Source organism: Dipodomys spectabilis, unplaced genomic scaffold (genome assembly GCF_019054845.1).
Source record: "Dipodomys spectabilis isolate Male_0828 unplaced genomic scaffold, ASM1905484v1 ptg000002l, whole genome shotgun sequence".
NCBI lineage: Eukaryota > Metazoa > Chordata > Mammalia > Rodentia > Heteromyidae > Dipodomys > Dipodomys spectabilis.
The window spans coordinates 39807560-39821351 of NW_024870679.1; the positions used below are offsets into that span (position 1 = coordinate 39807560).

Genomic DNA, 13792 nt, shown 5'->3' on the forward strand with positions numbered 1-13792 from the left:
GGCACAGATTCCAGGCCCTGAGTTCAAGCCTCAAGACCAGAATACCCACAACACACACACACACACACACACACACACACACACACACACACACACAGAGGAAGTGAGGGAGGGAAGGAGGGCGGACAGGACAGGATGAAAGAGAAGGGCAAGAGGGAAGGAGGGAGGGAGGGAAAGGAGGAGGGAAGAAGGAAAGAAAAAAGGAAATAATACCTAAGCCAGGTATAGTGACTCACACCTATTATCCTAACTACTTGAAAGAGTCAGAAATTGAGAAGATCACAATTTAAGACCAGCCTGGACAAAAAGACCCCATCTCAACCAATAAAAAGCTAGATGTGGTAACACACAAGTCTGATCCCAGCTAAACAGGAAGGATAAATAGAAAGATCATGGTCCAAGCTAGCCTGGGCATAAAAGCAAAACTCTATTTGAAAAACAACTAAAGCAAAAGGGTCAGGGACATGGCTCAAGTGATACTGTGTCTGCTGAGCAAACATAGGTTTTAAGTTCAAACCTCTATACTGAAAAAGAAAAAAAAAAGGAATTTAAAATAAATATTTTTGAAAATCAGAAAAGGGTAACAGAATTATAGCCATATTATATATTTTGAATATTGTTGTATCTGTGTCTCACTGATTAGCTACAAAGATTCAGAGGCTTTTCATTGTTTCAGAGAACACTACACATAGACACATACACACCAACTTAATCTTCCAGTAGTGATTAAAATCTCTAATGTCAAACTTCCCAATGAACACCTAAAGTCATAAAAACATTACAAATCTTCTTTTCATATTAGCCAATACTGTCTTTAAAATAAAAAAAGAAAGAAAGCACTTTCTTATACCTTCATGAACTCCAGGTAGTCTGTGTTGGTTCTTTCTCCACCAAGTCTTACAGGAACTAAAATAATAACAGCTTTGTCATCAGCATTACCAGAAGTCATTGAAGCACTTTGTTTATCAATTACATCACAACTGTAAACTGAGAAAACAATAATGAATATGGATCAGGTATTATAAAAAGTGATTTTCACCTTTGTTTTTATCCCAATTCCACTCCCTAACACTGGCAGCCAGTCATCTTATCTCTGGCATCAATAGCAAACTAAAAAAACCTGCCTCATTTACTTATTCACATCACACTATACATAAAAATACCTGCCTCATTTATATATTCACATCAGTGGAGGTTCAGTGGAGGTTTAACAGTAAGAAAAACAGAAGAAAAAAAAAAACCTATTCTAATTGAGCATATGCTCTAGTAAGGGAAAACAGACAATGAAAAGTAAAATGTAGGTGGGGGCCAGTGGCTCATACCTATAATCCTAGCTACTGAGGAGGCTGAAATCTAAGGACTGCAGCTTGAAGCCAATCCCTGGCAGAAAAGTCCCTGTGAGACACTTTTTTTGTTTTGGTTTGGTTTATTTGGGCGGGAGGTGGGAGTTGGTCATGGGCCTTTAACTCTGTGCCTGGGCTCTGTCGCTAAGCTCTTCAGTTCAAGGCTAGCACTCTACCACTTGAGCCACAACACCACTTCCAGTTTCCTGGTTGTTTGGCTTTGAACCGTGATCCTCAGATCTCAGCCCCCTGAATAGCTAGGATTACAAGCATGAGCCACCATCTCCAATTAACCACTCAAAACCAGAAGTGGCACTGTGGCTCAAGTGGTAGGAGAGTGCTGGCCTTGAGCACAAAGAGGCTTAGGGACAGTACCCAGGCCCTGAGTTCAAGCCCCAGGAATGGCAAGTCTCTCTAGTTATCCCGAAAGGGATGATGACAGTTTGAACAAAACCAGAAACTGAAAATAGGGAAGGGTCAATGAATGGCTATGTGGAGAAAGTCATTTTATATATACTGAAGATAAAATTAGGTCTTGCGATACCTGCAATCCTAGCTACTCAGAAGTCTGAGATCTGAGGATCATGGTTCAAAGCTGCCCATCACAGAAAAAGCTGAAAGTGGTGCTACAGAGTGCCAGCCTTGAGCAGAAGGAGCTTAGGGACAGCTCCTAGGCCCAGAGTTCAAGGGCAAGAAACAGAAAAAAAAAAATAGTACTTGCTATTAAGTACTAACATGTTAGAGGAAAAAAATTAGTATCAGATGACTTGCAAGATTTTTTTTTGCGGTGTGTGTGGCAGTTACTAGGATTTCAATTCAGAGCCTTCAGCTTGCTAAATGGGGGCTGTATTTACAATATTTTGATATAAACAGATTGTAAGAGTGTCATTAACAAAGATTTAGATGAATGGGGGAGGGGACTGAGAATCCCCTTTTAGAGACCATCAGTTTTAGAACCTGTTAGGCACGAAAATAGAGGGGTTGAGTAGGCAGATAAAAAAACTGGAGTTTGAGAAAGGAACAAGGATGGACCTATAAACTTGGAAGCTGCCATCATACAGATGGTACTGTAAAATCACGGTACTGTTTGAATTCAAATCAATGTAGGCAGAAAAAAGACAGGAAATCCTGAACACAAAAGCTGAACACTAAAGCATGTTTCTAGATCAGGAAATGGGTTTAAAAAAACAATAAAGAAGGACATAAAGGAATAGACAAGGGAGTAAAAGGAAAGTCTGAAGAGCAGTGTTCTGGATATCAAATAAACAAAAGTTATAAATGGGGGCTGGGAAGGTGGCTCAGTGGTAGAGCACTTGCCTTGCATGCATGAGGCCCTGGGTTCCAATTCTTCAACACCACATAAGCAGAAAAAAAAAGCCGGAAGTGGTGCTGTGGCTCAAGTGGTAGAGCACTAGCCTTGAGCTGAAGAGCTGAGGGACAGTGCCCAGGCCCAGAGTTCAGGCTCTCGGCAAAAAAGTTATAAGGGGAAGGAAGAAGTCATCAATTGTGACAAATGCTTATAACAGACAATGTGATGTGAAAATTAAAAAGTGACCGCCAGGCTTGGCAAGATGAAATTATTGGTATGAGCAATTTAGTACAGTTGTGGAGATATGCCTAAGTGGAATAATTTAAGAGAAAATAAAGAGGTTTGGTAGAAACAAATATAGACTAAATTTTTTTTCAGAATAATGTTATCTGAAACTCACACTCTTTCTCAGTATAACCAAACTCTGTTCTTCCTCAAAGAGCTGACTGACAAAAATCTGCTACTTTTCTTCCAGTTCCTTCCAAATTTAGAGTAAGGTATCAAATTCTTCTGTTTACTAGCTTCTCTGTCTCTCAGCATTTATCTAATCCAAAGCTACAAAAAAGCCACAACAGTTCAGCCTGATCAAATGTCTCTTACTCTTCACTTTCATTCAATACACATGTGTTGATAGGCTGCTATTCATTTAGGTACTTGTTTTATGTGATTAAGCTCAATTATTGTATTTTCCCTCTACCTCCATTATTCCCAGCAATGATTTTCTTTTTTTTTTTCTTTTTTTTTTTTGGTCTGTCATGGGACCTGAACTCTGGACCTGGGCACTATACCTCAGCTTTTCAGCTCAAGGAAAGTGCTCAACCACTTGAGCCACGGTGCCACTTCCAGATTTTTCTGTTTATGTGGTGCGAATCGAACCCAGGGCCTCACGCATGCAAGGCAAGCACTCTACCACTGAGGCACCTTCCCTGCCCTCAGCAATGATTTTCAACCAAATGATTCAGATATCTTTCCTCTACTTCTGCTACCTTAGTAAATCAATCGCTGATCTAAACAGAGAAACACATCACTATAGGGTAACATCACCAAGTAAATTATTAAGTGTAACATTTAATAGTAGCATGTTAAAATGTTATGGAAAAGTTGGGTACGGGTAGTTCATGCCTGTAATGTTAGCTACTCAGAAGGCTGAAATCTGAGTATCACAATTCCAAGCCAACCCAGGCAGGAAAGTCCATGAAACTCTTATCTCCAATAAACTACTCAGAAAATGCCAGGACAGTACCTAGGCCCTGAGTTCAAACCCCAAAACCAGCACACACACACACACACACACACACACACACACATGTCATGGAAAGCAGAGGGGAAAAACAGACTGATTCTGCCTGATGTGAGTTGGGAAAGACATAATTTTTGACTGTGGTCTTAAAGAAAAAGTGAGTTAACAAGAGGCATTCTGATAAGAGGTATTCCAAATATAGACAATATATAAAAAGATATGGGGAAATATGAGAAAAATGGGAATATGGGAAAAAAGACAAGGCATAAGAAATAGCAAGAAGATTTATAGTACTTCAGACCAGTGGGTATGGAAGACAGTGTTAAAAGATGAAGCTAGAACTGTAGTTTGGGACAAATTGCACAGGACTTCTTTACCTTGTATGCCAAAATAATAATAAAGGCTTAAAGTTAATAGAAAAATCACAAGTTTTTAGCATATATGATTTCTGTCTTTTGATTAGATAGATGCAAAAAGGGAGACAGGAAAATAAAGTTAAGGTCTACAGTACAGAAAAGACAGGACCTAAATTAATGAAAACAAAGAGAATAGACTTCAGAAATACTTTAAAAGTATAATTGATAAGACATTAATGATGATAAAAACAGTCAAGAATGATAGGTTCTACCCTGAGTATACATGTGGACATGATACTACTAGTCAAGAGAAAACAGAAATTAAAGGGACTAGTGTAAGAGGAAGTTGACAACTTAGTTTTAAACACACTGAATTTAAAGGGTTTGTATGTAAAACTAAGTGAAGAGTAACAGAAAAACATGAGTTATCTCATACCAATGCAAGCAAGATCAGAGATGCAATCCAAGTCCTAGTGTATAGTGCATGGTGTTAAGTAATGAAATTCATATGTAATTACAAAAGAAGAGAATACACAACAGAAAGAAAAAAATACATAGAAAATTAAACCTTTAAAAACATTAATGAGGGCATAAATTACTAATAGAATCTAGCTTCAAGTAATTCCAAATCCCAGAGTCTAATAAAACTGCAATAATATAAATTCTCTACTTAGCACTCTTAAATATGAATGCTAACAATTTTAAGAATAACTTCAAATTAAATAAACCATTTTGCACTCCTTGTTTAATTAAGCAATTATATGTAATAATTAAGACCAAAACTGACTGATATCAATAAAGCACAAAAAAATTATTTAATAATTAGTCATTTCAGCACATCCACAGCCTTAATTAAAAGTCTTAACACAGCAAATTTTACTTGTAAGGCCTATTAGCTAAAAAACAAACATACTTACATACTCATCTGAAAATTTACAACTTTAATTTTCATATGGCTATAATTATGATTGTCAGTCTTTCTTTAACAGGAAATTAATAACGTGCCAAGCAAAAATGAATTTCATAATCATTCTTTCTACACTACAACTACTAGTTGGTTACAATGGTAGATACATTCTTATTAAATGTAATTGAAATACAATGAACTTTTGCAAAACATTAATTTCTTTTTCCTCTTAAGAAGTTTTCTGTAAAAAATAAACTTAAGAGCATACGGTGACTTACTTTGCTTTCTTAGGAAATTAAGTTCTCTATTTCTACCAAAAATAATAATAACACAAAACTCTGGACAAGGTATGTGGTTATTAAATTGTTTGCTGAAGCACTGGTGAGAAACATATACAATTCTAAAACTCAACATCTACCAATGAGATAGTACCATGCCACCATGGTGACACCCATGATGTCCAAGAATACATCCATGCTAAATTTTCCTGTCTATTTCTTCCTTCTTCATCCTTCCTCCTCCCTCCATCTACCCCATTCTCCTTTTCAGATCAATTAGCCTTGAACTCACAATCCCCCTGCCTCAGCCAAATGAATGTTGAAATTACAGTCATGCACCACCATTCTTAGTATCAAATAGCTACTTTAAAAGAAATAGAAGGGATTAAAAAGAGATAAAAGCTCACTAACACCTATAATCCCAGCACTTGGGAGGTTAAAGCAGAAGGATTACAAATCCTAGGCCAGCTTGGTCTACACAGTGAGACTCAGTCTTCCTTTTATTATTATTATTACTTCTGAAGAGGATAAAAAAAGGAGTGGGGGAAAGACTTTAAATGCTGGAATTTCCTTGAAGAAGTAGCTTTTAATATTCTAATTAATAATTCATTGGATATATTCAATAAAAACATTGAAACAAGACATGGTGACTCTTGGACATGGTAATTCAGAACATTACAGGTCAGGATGTGGTAAAGACACTTGTACATCCATATTCCTTGCTGCACTATTCATGACAGCCAAGAGATGGAAATAACCTATATGCCCTACAACAGATTAGTGATCAAGAAAATGTGGTGTATATATATGATGGAATTTTATTCATCCATTAGAAAGAAAAATATTATGTCATTTGCAGAAAAATGGATAGACCAAGAAAAAATTATTCTAAGTGAAATAAGTCATGCTCAGAGAGACAACCGGCATTATTTCTCTCATATGTTGAGGCTAGATCTAAAACACAAACAAACAATAACATACAGGGTTATATGCATACAGACACAAATTAACAAAAATTATACATAGGGGAGGAATCCAAAGGTATAAATTCTTTGAACAACTAACAAACACCACTTAACAAAATGAATACCAGGAAGCTGAAACATGTTCTGGTGAGAGGGAGAGCAACAAGAAGTTAGACAAATGAGAGGAAGGAAGCACAAAAAAATGCAGTTATTAATTCAACACACACTATGTAAAAACTGAACTATATAATTTGAGAGTAGGGTTGGAATGGGGAAATATGGGGAAAATGACGCAAAGAGTGACATTGATCAAGATATATTCATAGCCTGACTTCTGGAATTGAAACCCTTTTGTAAAACTATCTAATAAAAATAAACTAAAACTTTTTTTCAAAAAATTAGGCATGGTGGCACATGCCTGTAATTTTCCCACTTAAGGTGCAGCATTTGAGGCTAGCCTGGACTATGCAGCATGATCCTATCTAAACAAACAAATAAACCTATTTAGTGCCTATCATGTATAGGAATAACGCTATGCAGGAACAAAAAAGTTGGTGACTCACACCTGCTATTCTAGCTACTGAGGAGGCTGAGATCTGAGGATCACATTCAAAGCCAGTCTAGGTAAGAAAGTCCTTGAGACTCTCATCTCCAATTAACCACTAGAAAACTGAAAGTGACACTGTGGTTCAAAGTGGTAGAATACTAGCCTTGAGCAAAAAAGCTGACCTGATCCTGAGTTCAAGCCCCATGACTGACAAAATGTATACACCATGGTCTCTCACTTTATAATAATTTATAATTATTTATTTATAATAAAATTATGTCTGATCAAATAAATTATACAGATAAAAATTTGAATTAGATACATCCTTTACCTGTACAGTCTTGTGCAACATAAATAGTTATTCCTTGTAAATCAGGGTGTTTTGCTTCTTCAACTGCTTTTCTAAGAAAAAAAAAACATTATATGTTAGTAACTAAAGATTTAGTTTTAAGAGGGGGAAAGGGTATCATTTATCTGGCTGTCCTATTTAACTTATGTACCTGCTGTCAAAAATCTATCCAAATGATATCAGAAATCATGTTTGTTCTTTTGTTTTGCTTTGCTTTTTGCAGTACTGAGAATTAAACTCAGGGTCTCCCACTTTCTAGGCAAGCACTGTACCACTTGAGCTTTGCCCCAGTCCTTTTGCTTTTAGTTTGTTTTTCAAATAATGTCCCATGCTAACTTTTCCTGTGCTACCCTAGTAGCACATTACTTCTGTCTCAGCTTCCCAAGTGGCTAAGATTACAAAGGTACACTACCATGTATAGCCCTTAAAATCAAGTTAAATTTTCAAAGGTGAATATTACAGTAACTGTCTGGAAGAACACAATGTAAGTTATAAAATGTGCTTTCAAAAGTTTCGGGGCTGGGCATGAAGCCCTGGATTCAATTCTTCACTACCACATAAACAGAAAAATCTGGAAGTGGTGCTGTGGCTCAAGTGGTAGAAGCTCAGGAACAGTGCCCAGGCTCTGGGTTCAAGCCCCAGGACTGGCAAAAAAAAAAGTTTTAGGTGTGAAGCTGTACCATCTACCCTCCCAAAAGAATTTCCCACAACCACTTTCCTGACTATGGTGAATGCTCTTCAACAGTGGTATTTCAATATGCTTTAAGATTTGCTTCTCATTAACCTACATCACTGGCTAGGAATGAATTGTTGTACTTATCCCTTAGAAAAAATTAAAATGTTTTCTTTTCTTCCAACAACAGCATAATGATTTTTACTTCATTCAAAAAAACTCTGAAGCCAGCACTGGTGGCTCACACCAGTAATCCTAGCTACTCAGGAGGCTGAAATCTGAGGATCACTGTTCAAAGTCAGCCAAGGCAGAACTGTCCTCATGAGACACTCATCTCCAATTAACCACTCAAAAACCACAAGTGGAGCTGTGGCTCAAAGTGGTAGAGCACTAGCCTTGAGCAAAAGAGCTCAGGGGCAGCACCCACCCCTGAGTTCAAGCACCACAACTGACAAAAGTAAAAACAAAAACAAAAACAAAACCCTCTATTATGTATGTTTCTATGTATTCAGATAGGAGAGGATGGGCAACTGTAGCCCATAGGCCAAATACAATCTGTGGCCTGTTTTTGTATATCTGAAAGCTAAGAATGGCTCGGAATAGTTTTAAAGAATTAAAGAATTACTTCATCTGTAATGGCCTACATATCACCCAGTGTGTTTTCTTTTTTTCTTTCTTTTTTTTTTTTTTTTTTTGTTGGTGCGCTATTCCTGCCCTCGAGCCTTAGCACCACTTCTGGTTTTCTAATGGTTTATTGGAGATAAGAGTCTCACGAACTTTCCTGCCTGGGCTGGCTTTAAACCATGATCCTCAGATCTCAGCCTCCTAAGTAGCTAGGATTATAGGTGTGAGCCATCGGTGCCTAGTTACCCAGTGTGTTTTCTTATAGGTTTACAGGTACAGTCTAGCTATCACAAATGAGGGAAACCATGCAACCTTTGTTTCTATGGAGAGCTCAAATAGTATAATTTTTTAGAAAGACTAGGTCAAAGTCCCACAAAATAAGTACAAGGAAATAGGTACTTGCAAGAAGGGGGGCATGGGAAGATGGGTAATTAAATGAAGGGGAAAGAGGGAGAATGCAGACAAGAATTCATTGTCTATACCACAAACTAAGAAAAATAAAGGATTGGTCAAAAGGGGGGGGGGGTGAAAACGCTGAAGGGATGACACAGATTAAGATGCACTGTATACATAAACTGCTTTGTTAAATGGCAAAAAAAAATCAGTATAAATCCTAAAATTTAAGAAAAGTGATAGAAGGGATGGGCTGGGAAGGGGAGGTAGAAATGTCAAAAGGATGACATTGATCAAGATGCACTGTATTCACAAATTGCTTTGTTGAATGACAACTCCTTTGTACAACTACTTAAAGATAATAAAAATATTCACACAAAAAAGAATTAAAGGATTAAGAGGAAAAAAACTAGCAACAGAAAACTTGTGAGAATTCTAAAGCCTAAAATATTTACTCTGTAACACTTTACAAAAAAAATTACTGAGCCCTGAAACATCTTGAAAAATACAAACTATGCTTTTATAAATGCCATACTAAATTGAAATTTATATTATTTTTAACATTAGGTAATACTTTATAGATGTAAATATCTGATCTATTAAACAACCATATCAATAAGCAAAAAGGCTTTATAGTAATTTCAAATTTATATGATTATAATGGAATAAACTGATAATATACCATATTTAGATCACATACTAATGATTTATGATAGTATTAGGTCACATAACAAATAATTTAAAAACTTAACCAATGGCACTTAAAGTTTAAATACAATGAAATTTGACTTTCAAGTTTTTTCTCATAATTCTGAATGTCAAAAATCCTTTATTTTTACTGATATAATTATAATATTAATAGTTCCATATATTTACAACTCACAAGAATTTGACGTATACAAAGAAATGTTGAAAACATCAGTTTTTAACTCTTGACATTTCTTTACGCTATCAGTACATTACAAGTTACATTGTCAAAAAAAAATAAAGTTACAACATTGTACATGCTCCAAGCTCAAAAGAGTGTTTAGAACATTTCAATATGATAGTCAAATGAACATGTAGCTAAAAATCAACCTTGGCTATCTGTACCTATAAGGAAAGGAAAACTGCCAGTGAGTAAGCGAAACTCCAATCACAATGTCTTATTCTTTCCTAGTAGCAAATCTTTAAAAGTTGCACAGAGGGCTGGGAAGGTGGCTCAGTGGTAGAGCACTTGCCTTGCATGCATGAGGCCCTGGGTTTGATTCCTCAGCACCACATAAAGAAAAAAGCTGGAAGTGGCACTGTGGCTCAAGTGGTAGAGCGTTAGCCTTGAGCTGAAGAGCTGAGGGAAAGCGCCGAGGCCCAGAGTTCAGGCCCCACGACTTGACCTCCCCCCCAAAAAAAAAAAAAAAAAAGTTGCACAGAAGCCAGGTGCCTGCTGATAATACTGTAATCCTAGCTACTCAGTAGGTTGAGATCTGAGGAAAGTGATTCAAAGCCAGTCAGGGCAGGACTCTTATCTCCAATTAACCACACCCACACACCCACACACAAAAGACAATAGTCTGGGAAGGTGGCTTAGTGGTAGAGTGCTTGCCTAGCATGCATTCAATTCCTCAGTACCACATAAACAGAAAAAGCTGGAAGAGGTGCTGTGGCTCAAGTGGTAGAGTGCTAGCCTTGAGCAAAAGAAGCTCAGGGGCAGTGCCTAGGCCCTAAATTCAAGTCTCAGGACTTGGGGCGGGGGAGGAGGAGGAAAAGAGGGAAAGAGTGAGAGAGAATGAGAGAGGGAAAGAGAGAGAGAAGTTTGCACAAAATTTGTAAAAATTTGTATTTCAAGGGGTGATACTGTCCAAAAAGAAATGTACTCTACTTGATTCATATAAGTGCATCCCTCTGTACATCACCTTGATAACAATTTTTTAAATAGTATTTCTCTAAGCTTAAAGAACTCAGTCACAAGATGAAAGATTTTAAAACAATTTTACCTTAAAATGTGAGCAACAACAGCTGGTCCATACCAATCTCCAGCTTTTTTCCCCGATTTCTTTCCATATTCCACTAGTTGATGTAAGCCAAAAAGAGCCAACGGGGAATCACCAAACCAGGAAATGATTTTCCTATGGTAAATTTCATTTCGAATTTCATGATCATCAGAATATTTCTTAACTTTTTCCTTCAGAGAAATCGTTGGAGTTTTGAGTTCTCTTTCTCCTGAAAGCGATGCTTCAAAAGATGTAGTAAATTTTTTCACAGTGTGGGAAGTCCATGATTCAGAGTCTGAATTTTCAATATTCAGGGCATCAGGCCAAGTCCAAGCTATAGCAATCCCAAAGCAAGGTATTCAGACAGGTTAAATAGACAGACTTGAACAGTGAAACTAAAACAAATAGGTAGCATTGTTGTTTCATGCCTATAATCCTAGCCACCCAGGAACTGAGAGTTGAGGATTGTGGCTCAAAGCCAACCTGGGCAGGGAAGTCCAATAAATTACCAAAAATCTGGAAGTGGACCTGTGGCTTAAGTGGTAGAGCCTTGAGTAAAAAGTTCAGGGACAGTGGCCAGGCCCCCCAAAAAATAAAGTCAGATGGGTTACTAAATCAAAACTGAAAGTCTAGATACAGAAAGTACATAGACACAGCTGCTAATAGACAGTGAAAATAGCTGCCAATGGGTGTAAGGTTTCTCTGGGGCAATTCTCAAGATGTTCTAAAATCTGGTAATATCTAATATTATTTAGTAATTATCTAAAATTTTATAATATTTAGTAATAACCAGAGACAATAGCCTAAAATAGTAAAATAAAATCCTCCTACAAATAAACATATCTCAAAACATTGACTTGCTGGATGTTGGTGACTCATGCCTGGCTCATGCTTATAATTCTAACTACTCAAAAGGCTGAGATCTGAAGATCATGGTTCAAAGCCAGCTCAGGCAGGAAAGTCTGCAAGAATTGTGGCTCAAGCAGTAGAACACTAGACTTGAGCATAAAGATCAGCGCCCAAGCCCTGAGTTCAAGCCCTAAGACACACACACACACACACACACACACACACACACACACACACACACACACACACACATTGATTAATGGAAACAGATACTGTGATATTTTCCTGTACTCTTAGCATTCAGGAGTCTGAGACAAGAGGGTCACAACTTTGTAGCCTGGGCTACCTAGCTAGCTCCAGGCGAGCCTTGACACCAGATCTTGTCTAAACAGGAAAAGAAAAGAAAAGACTAAGAGAAAAATGTTACATTAGAAAAAAAAAGACTTAGGCAAGTTAATTACCAATGGTGTTTTTGATGGTTTAAAAGACTAATAAGCATGATGACCAAATAAATATGCCAAATAAACTTCACATAATTGATTATAATCTTATTTTCTAAGACAAACATTGCAAACAAAAGAAACAAAATAAAACTATTAAGATTTTTAAAGAATACTAATATTCTCTCCAAAGCCACAGATATTGACTTGTCTAGGAGTTAATAAACCAGAGATACTTCAACAAGTTCAACCAAAATGGAAAAAATAACAAAACTTAAAAATCCAAACTACCCTAATCCATGGTAGTAACAAGAATAACAGCTAGGTTGCAAGAGGTGACACTGATCAAGATATATTCATAAACAGCTTTGTTAAATGCCAACTCCTCTGTACAACTACTTGAAGATAATAACTTTTAAAGATTTAAAAATAAAATAACAGCTATAGTTAACCTATGGTTTTGAAAGGAAAATCATAAATGTTTACATAAAAGACATTTATGGCCCAATTCAATAAAAATGTAATATGCTAAGTTAGTTACTGCTAAATCAAAGAACAAAGAAATTAACTTCAAGGAGTTTTATGCAATATGCAAACGAGTTCAAATTAAAAACTAATGATAATACAAAAAACATTTAATTTACCTCTCCCAAGAAAGTGTAGTATGAGTCCTTGAGCTAAGAGCATTTGGCCAGTTCTTAGTGTACAGCCCCAACCACAATCTGTTGTCAAGGCTGAGCCCTCTATTTGAGGAAATTCTTCCCTGTAGGTCAGCCATATTCTAGAAATGAAATCTTTACGAAATTCTTCTACATTTCCCGCAATTACATGATCTTCTATTGCACATCCTGATCTTGCAAGTAATGTTTTATTTTCATCTACAAAATAAAAATATAAATTATGTAGTCTAAGTACAAAAAATATCAATAATACTAATACACTCCCATTATTGTCTTACATTATGGATTACATCACCATCTTCCTAATCCATTTTTTGCTTTGTTCTTGTTTGTTTGGAGCTTGAAATCAGGGTCTGGTGCTGTCCTTTAGCTTTTCTGCTCAAGGCTGGCACTCTTATACTGAGCCACAGCTCCAATCTGGCATTTTGCTGGTTAACTGGACTTTCTTGCTCAGTCTGGCTTTGAACTTCAATCCTCAATTCTCAGCTTCCTGAATAACCACAATTGCAGGAGTAAACCACCATCACTGGAAAGGTAAGTTTTATTCTATCTAATCAGGTTTTTACAAAAATCAAATGGGAATGAATCTCCAAATGTGTTTTATACTGGAGCCAGCCTGGTCAGAAAAGTCCATCAGATTCCATCTCCAAAATAACCAGCAAAAAGCTGGGCTGAAGGCAAGGCTCAAGTGGTAGAGTACCAATGGAGCAAGTAAGCCAAGCAATCAAGCAAGTCGAAAACCTAGTTCTGGCAAAGAAAAATGAAAAAAGACACAATATGAACTAGAGAATGCCTCAAATGGTAGAGCATTCTCCAGCAAGCATGTAGCACTGAGCTCAATCCCCAGTACCAAAAAACAAAAAACAACA

General features: G+C 36.8%; 1 protein-coding gene across 5 annotated transcripts in view; it reads right to left on the reverse strand.

Moving 5' to 3' along the window:
* Positions 1–13792, reverse strand: part of Atg4c (autophagy related 4C cysteine peptidase) — a 64663-nt gene that overhangs the window by 24998 nt on the left and 25873 nt on the right. For all 5 annotated transcript variants that reach the window (XM_042681638.1, XM_042681613.1, XM_042681604.1 and 2 more), the window contains exons 4-7: positions 12888–13121; positions 10958–11288; positions 7277–7347; positions 851–987 (exon numbers count right to left, since the gene is read on the reverse strand). In XM_042681638.1, the coding sequence (XP_042537572.1) occupies positions 851–987; positions 7277–7347; positions 10958–11288; positions 12888–13121 (773 nt within the window). The remainder of the gene's footprint in view (positions 1–850; positions 988–7276; positions 7348–10957; positions 11289–12887; positions 13122–13792) is intronic.